This window comes from Numida meleagris, chromosome 1 (genome assembly GCF_002078875.1).
Source record: "Numida meleagris isolate 19003 breed g44 Domestic line chromosome 1, NumMel1.0, whole genome shotgun sequence".
In the NCBI taxonomy this organism is placed as follows: Eukaryota; Metazoa; Chordata; class Aves; order Galliformes; family Numididae; genus Numida; species Numida meleagris.
The window spans coordinates 74,597,502-74,608,347 of record NC_034409.1 but is presented as its reverse complement, the minus strand read 5'-3'; the positions used below and the strand labels follow the sequence as shown (position 1 = coordinate 74,608,347).

At 41.4% G+C, this 10,846-nt stretch overlaps 1 protein-coding gene across 1 annotated transcript; it reads right to left on the bottom strand.

Annotated features, from left to right (window-relative positions):
- On the bottom strand, positions 4,130 to 7,359 carry TMEM52B (transmembrane protein 52B). Its single transcript, XM_021396764.1, has 3 exons — positions 7,331 to 7,359; positions 6,793 to 7,001; positions 4,130 to 6,321 (listed from the first exon to the last, which is right to left on the bottom strand). The coding sequence occupies exons 1-3, from the start codon at positions 7,357 to 7,359 to the stop codon at positions 6,071 to 6,073; spliced, it is 489 nt and encodes a 162-aa protein (XP_021252439.1). The 3' UTR covers positions 4,130 to 6,070.

Here is a 10,846-nt window from a genome sequence, read left to right as displayed (position 1 = left end):
GCAAGTATGTCACATAATGTCCCAGGCCAGAGGCACATTACAAGCAGCATGTGGTGAAGGAAATTGACTGCAAAGAAGACTAAACAGCCAGCTAATTTTAGATGATACACACTGGAATATATTTTATTTTATTTTATTTTACTTTATTTTATTTTATTTTATTTTATTTTATTTTATTTTATTTTATTTTATTTCTGAGAGTGGCTAGGCTCACAATACTGACTGACAAAAGAGAAGGTGCTAAAGTATGGATTGGCATGGTCAAAGGGGTACCAGAAAAAAAAGAAAGAAAAAATGCTGCTGCCCTGGGAACAATGAACAGGAGTGCATCAAAGAATTATTCCATTGCATGCTTCATCCACAGAAGTGGAACTTTCCCAAGAATAATGTTTTATTTATGCAGCAGTTTTGGTAGCAGCAGTGGGTGCTGTGTGAGATAGCAGACTGCCTTAGATGTATAAGGCAACACTCAAAGGCCACACCAGGGGCATAGGTGAGAGAATGCACGTCCACCATATTTGATTCAACCCTGTGCTAGCATGTTGACACAGAATAAATATGAGTAGGAAAAGATGTAGTTGCTATTTTGCAGGCACCACGATTCTACAGTGTGGTTAGAATGGAAAAAAAATCCAGACTAGAGTGAAGAGTCAGCTTGACACCATAAGAAATAGATGACTCAAGATGGATGCTCCATTATGATGCTCTGTAAGGGTGCTCTTTGGTAATAAAAATAGGATCAGGGGAGCAGGATCAGGAAAAAGCCCCAGTCCTTTTCTAAAAATACTCATATACATCTTTTAGGCTGCTCCAAGAAACTCAGCTGTTAACAGTTCCTTTATCCCTATATACTGATACACATACCTGAGTTACCTGAAGGGAAGGAGTTATCCCAACACTAGGAAGGAACTATTACAAATCCCCACAGCAGATTCAGGGTGCTAGTTTGTGATCTCTGCCCTGGAGAGAGTTGTTTATCATATACTGCCTGCCACCCAGCTTTGCACTCTATAGCCCATTGCTCCTTGAATTCAGAGGTATTTTGGTAATGCTTTCTCCAAGCCCTGGTGACTGATCTCTCATCTTGCATGAAGGAGATACAGAGGAAGTACGTTTACTTAAAAACAGACATGCTCTTATGGTGGCAGTTCACAAATGATCTTGCCCAGTGAATGCACGTGGGCATGAGATAGAAATCTCACCTACACTTACCAATTAGGCACTAGCACCTGTCACCTTAAACTGCCTTCACAGTGTAAGGTAATAAATAGGCATGTTAGATGTGATTTTTCTCTCCTGAATGATGACGTCTATTTTTGGAGGACTGAAATGTGTCTGTCCAGTGTCCTCCTCCCTCCCTCAACAGCCTCATCCCCTCCCAGAGAACTCTGGCAGATGCTTTAGAGCCTAAGTAGTTACATCTCCACATGGTGCTGTGACCTCCAGCAAGCATGTGCCACTCTCCTAAGGGTAGAGCAACCCACAGTGGGAATGGCATGGACCAGTGTGTCCCAGCCTTCAGTAGTTCACGTACACAAGGTTAGTACAGGAAGCATCACTGACTTGTTTTTCTCTCTGTCATTAGATGTCGGAGTGTTTCCCCATAGCTGCTGGTAGTGTCAGAGGATCTCAGAAGGGTGACTCAGAAGCAAAGCATTGGTTCTGTTTAGGCCGGGAGAAACGGCCATCTTCGTGTCATAGTGCTTTTCTGCAACACCCATGTCTGGCCTCCTTTTTGCTTTCTAGTTGCCTTCCACATAGCAGTTGCTAAATCTCCATGTCTGTAGAGATGTAGATGTGCCTTCCTCAAGGACAAAAGAGAGGAATTTTTCTTGCCTGTTTCATCCAGGCCAGAGCAGTCTCACGCTAATCCCTGTTACCACTCCAAGATTATATGCAGGGTAACTGAGCTAACATCTAGTTTGAAATTCTGTTACAAACCAGAGGGAAGTTTCGGGGCTCCTCCCTTCTCAGATGCAAACACACGGCCCGGTGAGAATGTTACTAAGTGCCCTTTCCTCCCCCCCAGCAAATCCCACGTGACGATCGCAAATCCCGTCGCTGAACTCCTGCCCCGGTGACGCAGCCCGGGCGCGCCGCGACACGCTCGCCCCTCCCATTTCCTGCTCCTCCCGCCAGGGCCTGAGCGGGGCTCCTTCTCCTGCAGCTCAGTGAAAACAAGGGTGGGAGTGGCGCCGCGGAGGGCAGGAAGATGATACGTGCAGGAGCAGTGACAAACAACTAGGCATCTGACTTGTAGTTCTTACGGAAATGTCAGCCCATGGGCACGTGACAAACCCCACGTTAAGGGTCTGCATGCTAGAGAGAGGATCTGGAAATGGGATTGGATAAAATCCCATGACTTCAGAATAAAAATACCCCTGTTATTTTGTTAGTTGCCTTATTTTTTCTTGGAGATGCCATCTTAGGTGGTTACCTTCTGGGACAGCCCCTGGAACTCCTGTTTAGTTGTATCAGCTACCTGTAAATCAGGACTCACTTGGATATCTCTTTCAGTGCTATCTTCTGTTAGGTGATTATTCCATTTGTATCACCGCAGACTGACATTTTTAAAAAAATTCAGTGCAGGCACATCCAACCCACAACCCGCAGACTACTTGCATCTTGTCCCAGCCTGTCCTGCAGCAGACCCCTGCCCTGTCCTACCAGAGAAAAATATCCTTCACTTCCACATCTTATTCATGTTATTAGTTTTTGGCAGTACATACATTTGTGAGCAACTATTTTCAAGGGAGAATTACAGGAAGAGCAAAATTAGACCAAAAATCTCTGATGAACAGCTTGAGAACTCACTAAGAATTGCAGCCACTGCCACGGAGCCACAATGGTGCGTCAGTTTCACAAAAACAAGGTCAAATATCTCACTAGTGTTAAGGTTTTGTTCTGTTTAAGTTTTAAGAAAAAATATTTAAAATTAAAATGTCTGTTACTTATATACTAACAACAGTGTATATTTTATGAGGGCTGCTCCGAAAGTAATGCCTCCTGTTATATTATGTTGACCGATAATATCAGAGGCAGATGTTGGTGGTATGGCAGTGAAGGCTGAACCTTCCCACCAATATTCCATTGCATTTTCTTGCTGTGTGGCAGATGGCAGCAGAGGGATCACTTGAAAAAATGGCATCTGACATAGAAGAGCATATGAAGCAAAGGTATGTCTTTGAATTCCTCCATGAGGAAAAAATCACACCCATTGGCATTCACTGACACTTGCTGAATGTTTGTGGAGACCAAACAGTGAATGTGAGCACAGTGAGGCGGTGTGTTTCAGCTGTGGTGACAGTGGGTCACCTTCGCTGGTGCAGATTTTTGTGAGAGCAGCATGCAGGCTCTTGTTCTTTGCAGGTGAAAATGAGTAGTTAATGGTGGTGACTGTGTTGAAAACTAGTGTTTTGTAGCTGAGATTTACTTTTATCAAACAGTGTTATTGAGCTCTTTGTATCAGCTATAGTTTCCGTGGAAAAAATAGGAGGCATTGCTTTTGGAGCGACCTGTGTGGCCCAAGACAATTTCTATTCACTAAATGCAGCCCAGGCAAGCCAAAAAATTTGGCACTCATGAGATAGACTGTCTGTTTATCTGCTTCTACTTTTTTTTTTTAATTATTATTATGGTATTTTATTATATCCTGTGGACTCTGAGTGTCTGATAAGTTACAAGAATAAAGTATTTTCTCTGAATTCACTCATCTGAAATCACTTTAGGAAATCCTTAACAAATGAAGTTATATCTATCATTATTGTCACATTATTTGATCTCTTGCCAGCAAAAGACCTGTTACAGTCAGTCACAACGAAGCATGAGTCAAGTGGAAAAAGATGTGAGCAGATGGAAACGTACATGAGAGTTAGACAGCAGTGGATCTGGTCAAGGGAAATACACTCAAATCAGCAGGTAATACCCAGCTCTCAATACAAGTGATACAATATTTTTTCCTTGAAATGGAGAACGGAGATAGCAAAGGTGATGTGATGCAGAGGAGGGTGGGGGCGGGGGGGGTAAAACATTTTAAAGCTTCCCTTTTTATTGTACGTCTTATCAAAATTACATTGTAATTATTATAATAATTCTTTTTAAATATCCATTCTTGTATTACTAGGTTTGGGAAGAATTTCAGCAGCAAGATTGCTCCCCTGTGGAGCACGGCTGCCACCTCATGTTAAATGCACGCACAGCTCAGGACTCGACCGGCTTTGTTCATCCGCAGTAAAAAAGGGGTGGAGACTGTGCAGGAACGGTATGTTCCGAACGGAAACGTTTGTGAGGGCTTCCAAGAAGTTTCTGGTCTCCATAGGGCTAGACGTATTTTCGGCAAATGTCTCTGCTTGTTTCAGGCTTTTAATGTGAAGTAAACAAGAGCCTTCCAGGAAATGTTCTGCAGCATGATGGAGATGTCAGGCTTGAACTCGACTTCAGAGATCAGCTGATGAAATAGGTCACACAACTGGATGTTTCACAAACGGTTATTATTTCAAGTACTGTGTAGCAGAAGAGACATAACCTTATATGTCACTTATTTATTTTATTCAAGTTTATCATCCATTAATGATGCAATTAGCAAATGACTAGGCAATTCAGGAAAAAAATGTGATCTAGGGAACTGAGACCCTCATTAAATTCTCTTCTTGGATACAAAATTTCTGTGACCAGCCAAGGTCTGGGACATGATCAAAGATCTTTTAGTTGTTCAGTTCTGCTTTATGCTCTCCTTGAAGATATCTTACCAATATTCCTTTCTAGATCCCTTGATGACTGTAATCTCAACAGCAGTTACGTTCCTAAACATGTATGGCAACCTGGTCCTTCCTCTCCTTATCTACAAAATGGCTATGTTCTTCTGTATTTCACAAGGAGTGTTGTGAACATCAACATGTTAAAATCTGTGGGGTTTTGGGTACTATTGTAGGAAGAGCTGTGCAGTCACTTCAGATGGATGTTCAGTCTGTGACCTGTGCATTCATATCAACATCAACATATGAAAGTTATTAACTAAAGTAATTAATTAAATAATGACTGCTTATTATTTGATATTTGATGTTATTCTCCTTTAATGTTTTCAGTTGCAGAACCTGGGGTACAGGCAACACCAATGCAATTAAACAGTCACTTTGTCATGAGTATCTAATCGAAGTAAACAGATAGCAGTGCTCATCCAAGCAGTTTGATGAATATTTATTCATGATTAATTATATCTGTATGGATCAGGAAATACTCACAAATTATTTATATCTGAGAAATGGCTTACATGCTTTAAATCATCTTACTAAGTCTGATTTGATTTTGACAGCAGTGGTAGGAATAATTAATAAGTGATACAATATGAAGGCAACTAAAACATAATTAAACTTAGCAATAGAGTTCCTTCTTCTCCTATTGTTGGATTTGTTATTGCACACATCATAGTTTTAATTCAAATACCAGAGCTTATAACTGCTATTTCAGAGTTGCTGTATATCCCATTCAAAACGGGAGTGTACTCCCTCTACGTATCCTGTAGAGCATTTAGGGAGCTGTAAATACTACCAGTGTATGCTATCTTTTGCTTACATGCAGACTGTGTACATATAGCCTCTTTTTTTTTTTTTTTTCATTTATTGTGAATGGTTGGCGCTTTCCTGGAGTTTGATTTTATTATTGGTTGTAAGACCTTTTTATATTGCTTTTCCTGCTCTGAAAACCTCTGCCATCCCCAGGAAATTTAGGCTGGAGGCAATCAGAATGAGGTAGCATCTCCCTCTAGGTACCCAGCACCAGCCTGCAAGGCTCAGCACTGTGATCCTGCTGCCTGCTTGTATGTGCAATCTGTGAATATAGTGATGTGTGTGTGTAATAAAAGTATCCAGGGATTGCCAGTGGTCAATTATTTCAAGGTGTAAAACAGAGCTATCCAAATATACTTGATCTACAACTATCTGGAATTTTAGTCTCTTTTTTGCCTTTCTCCTTAGACTAAGAAGGTTAATCTGATATTCCTAACCCTGACCACAAGAACTAGTCTCTGAATGTTACTATTCTGTATTTTACTGCCATTCAGCAAACGTAAGCACTAGTGTCCTGCAAAGACTGGCTGGACATCCTTGTCCTCGGCAGATGTCTGCAGTTTTTCTTTGGTTGCTGGATCCAGGTGTAGCACTTTTTGCCCCGCCTTGGCAACTGTGAACCTGCTTGTGTGCAGAGCTTCCTCGTAGACAGGAGGGGTGTCTGATGCTGTGAGGGGTGGCGTGCCCTGCACAGTGTTGTGGGAGTGTGCCACTGCTAGTATCCTCCTGGCAGCTGGCCCAAACACCGAATGGAGAGCTGAAAGGGAGGAGACAGAAGCCATTTGCCTCATCCTGAAAGCACTGTACAATTAAAGTGGGACAAGTATATTTGCAGTGCACAAGATTTTGTCTCCCCATGGCCTGAATGTTTTTCTGTCCCTTAGTCCTCCTGTAAAGGGAGGAATGAAGCCCCATCAGCAACATCCAATAATTACTCCTTCTTCTAATGCCATCAAGGATCTTGTAGGTGCCCTTAGTCCACCCAAACATGTCGTACAAACAGTCTACCATCTGACCATTTTTGCTACAGAAGGCCTGGTGAGCACCTTAATTTATAGTATTTACAGATACCACATTCCCAGCACCGTGCCTGGGACATCCCTCTGCCAGCCCATTGGAGGACTTGATATGCCCCAGTTTGGGCATTTTATGGTGCAACCATAAACCAAAATCAAAAAACCTCAGCAGGGTGTGCTGAGGTGCCCAGCATCTGACAAAGCCAACTCACAGGTAATGGTGCTCTGGAGAGTGTTGTCATGATCAAAAGCAATGACGGTGACCTCATAGGGTTGAGGACCTGATTCCTCCCCAGCCTGACGGCAGTGAGTAAAACAACATCTCATGCAGACAGAAACCAAGCCGCATAGCAGCAGCAGTCCACCAATCACAACCACCAGCCTGGGAGAAGAGAGAAAACTGAATATAGACAGAAGGATTTTTTTGGAGAGGGCATATTAAAATCTCTCCCTGCTTAAGGCATAGCTAATGGCAAAGCTAGACACAGTCATTTGGAGCCTTTTTCAATAGAGTTTGGGCAGTCTCCAGAGGTGGAGATCCCATGTCCCTTTCAGGCACCAGTTCCAGTGGGACGTTACCTTGAGGTAAGCATTTTTTCCTTGTCTAATGAGAGTTTCCTTGGATGCAGTTTGGTCCATGACTTCAGATCCTTTTGCTGTGCACCTCTGAGAAAACTCTGGCTCTGTCTATCTTCAATCTAGACCTACCTTAACTAGTGGAAAACATCAGTTAAGTTCCTTTCTCCCTACCTCTTAGCCACCTCCTCCTCATTCATCATGTCCCCTAGCCAGTTTATTGGATCCAGTTATTGTTGCTCCAGTTTGTCAACATCTCTTTTGTACCGGGGGAACAAAACTGAACTAGGTTTCCAGGAGTGTCCTCATGAGTTACAAGTGGAGGAGAAAAATCATAACTCTCAGTGTGCTGGCTTCACTCTTACTAATGCAGCCTTGCAAATGGCCAACAACTGCAATTCTTTTTAATCTCATATTGAATTACTAAGGAATCAGACTGAAATTATTTTTTAAAAAAAGGCCTTTTATAAGGCATATAATGAGACGAAGGCTTTATTAATATTATGCTTACAACTATACATGAAATGTAAAAAATGCCTGTGATGGCAATTCAGTGTTTGCCAAAGACAACACAATGACTAAGGGTCTGGCTTGCTACTGTGGAGTGTTACAGGGCATAGAGGGAAAGTGGGGAGTAGCATTACGCTTGAGTGAGTTACAGGATCACATTTAATCCCTCAATTTGCTGCTAGAATTGCCCAGTGATGCAGATACTTTAAGTAATCATATGCCATCTTACCAAATATACCATAGACGGATCCACTCTGTACCTGAACAGCTGAGGAGAAAAAATAGTTAGACATAGAACAACAAATAAAGAAGATCTCACACTGCATTCTCTTCCAGCTTCCCTCATGTTCCTCACTTAACCTCCAGCTTGTAAATGGCACAAATGATGAGAAACCCACAGTAATTCGTATAGGAGACAGTTGTCCAACCTCATCAATCTTCCTATTAGAGGTGAGTTCTTCTTCTGTTTGGCTTTATCTCTTAATTGTCGACCTGATATTTGTGCTTAACCAAGCCTGTTTTTACACCTTAGAGATCTATATCATGTTGTAATTTCTAAACTTCCTTTCTTTAATACATTTTTTCACCATTTAGTCTGTTGAATAATATTGTTTTACTTTTTTTCTCTCCTGAATTTCTTTTTTATTTCTTTCTGGCCCTATCCTGTGGGCACATTCGGGATGCTGTGTTGTGTGTTCCGTTAGTTTCAGTCAGTAGACCTTGCCTATGCATTTTTAAAATACATTTCTTTAATCAAAACAAAATCGTCCTGGGATTTTTTTCACTTTTTTTAATTTTTTATTTCTTTTTAAGAATAGATAGAGTAGTTCAGTTGGAAGGCACCTCCAAAGACCATCTAGTCCAACTGTCTGACATCTTCAGGGTTAACCAAAAGTTAAAGTATATTAATGAAGGCATTGTTCAAATACCTCTTGAACAGACTGACATGGGGCATCAACTACTTCTCTAGAAAGCCTGTTCCAGTGCTTGGCCACCTTCATGGAAATTTTTTCTTAACCTCAAGTCTGAACCTTCCCTGGTACAGATTTGTGCCATTCCTGCATCTCCTTAATTTGTTTTAATTTTTGTTATTCTTACAAATGACATCATCAAGGCAAATATTCATCAAAGCAGTATATTAAAAAAAAGAAAATTCAAGGAAAGGTCACTTCCAAATTAATAATTTCAGTTGATCAAAATTACACCAGAATGCTCTTTATCGTAGCAGTCATCCAAATAGGAAGCAGAAATGGTACTGCAGGATCAGTGTGTTGATTAGGTAGCAATCAACGCATTTCACCTTGAAAGCAATAGACATTTTATCTAAGTTTTCAATAGTCACAGTGTAAATAAGCTTTTCTGAAAAATGTCTGCCACTGTGTCATAAGTGATGTCTTTGTCCTTCACTGTTTTCTTAAAAGAGTGGAATACCTACAAATACTCACAATTCAGCATTGAGACACCCTTCCTCACTTCTTACTTTGGGGAACTAGAAGGAGAAAAACAAATAAGATATGCAGGTTTTATCTCTGTTACGTAGACTGTTACCAGTCCGAATTTCCTACGAAAAGGATTTACTGTTATCTTTAATAATTTTCTTGTATATTCTGCTGTAGATTTGAAGTTCCTATGATACCAACCACATCATTTTCCCATCTTAACTTCACATAGTCAATGAAATCCTATTCAACATTGTTCCCAGTGAAGACCTCAACTTGCCTTTACACTGATAACAGCTTTTCCTTTGCCCATCAAAAACTATGTCATGCTACAGATATAAATCTTTCTCAGTGCTCCAACAGTTGGAGCCCTAAAAACTCCTGCTACATATTACACTCCTACCCTTCTCATTCTTCTGCCTTGGTACCCTGATTTCTGTGATACCATCCCTGGAATTGCAGCAAGTATTCTCTTCTCCATGCCTACCTTTGCTATACCCAACTCTTTCTAGAATCACAGAAATTGTTGTTATCATCAACTGCTAACACTCCTTCAGCTTTCCCACATAACTCCACAATACAGACCATGTTAAAAAGAACTTGATGTGACTTACCCATAAGAAACATCCTAAAACAAAGCAGATAATGACTGAGTTATGCATCCCCACGGGGTGGATCTGTGGCCTTTTGCTGTCTCAAGCTACTCGCTATCTTTTTCTCCTTCCCAGCTTCTGTTCATCTTCTCCAGTCCACTGATTAGGAGAAGGAGCAGATTCCTTCTTCTTTGTTGAATCCCATATCTTCTTCCCAATCCAGTTCTTTCTGTCTGCCTCTCAGTCTGTCCCTGGTCTCTGCCCTTGAGGTTTTAGCTTCCCTCTTTTTGCTCTTTGTCACTGACAGCTCCTATTTGTTCCTGCCTGTCTCCTTTGGTTATTCTCTTAGTATGTTTCTTTCCCTCTTTTGAAGGGATTTCTAATACCTTCCAGTTAGATCAGGAGAAAAGTGGTGGCCACGTGTTTGTTCTTTAGAAGTTGAACTAGCTCAGTAAAGGGCATCAAGAGATCTCTGCAGACCTGACCCTGCCCTTCTATGAGCAGAAAGGGGCTGAGTTTGTTCATTCCAAATTATTCTTTTCCCCGCCCCTACCCTGAGGGTGAGTGGGTTGAAGGTCATGTTACTGATCTGTTTACACGGAGGTCAGATTCTTCTCCCTCCTCCAGGACTTTTTCTGCCCCTGCACTCATGTTGTCCTACTTCTGTAGGTTCAATCTGTTGAAATTGGGCATGTGATCAATGTCTAGAGTAAGTTACAAGTGGGATGTTCCCACTGAAAGTGTTTGCAATATAGTAAGTAATTATCTACTGAAAGATATAGGTACGCACATATACAGTGCCTACTGTATCTTCAATTTTGAGGCTCTGCCACCAGCCCTCTTACCTGGTTGCCTCCTGCTATGCCAGTCCTGGAACTACCAGTCTGCTCACTCCTCTCACACAGGTCCCAGTCCTGAATATTCTGCACGGCCAGTCAAATCCCCCCACATGCTTCACATGGCAGGGAATACATGCTGATTCTCCTATCATGGCTACTATGCATATCTCCAGTAATTAGAAAAAAGCTAATTAGAACATTCAGTTCACCAACACATTAATTTTCTTTCATTTATAGAACTGCTTTGCATTTCTGTTACTTCTCATCACTACTCAGCATAATACTATTTTATAATTGTGCTCACTTTCT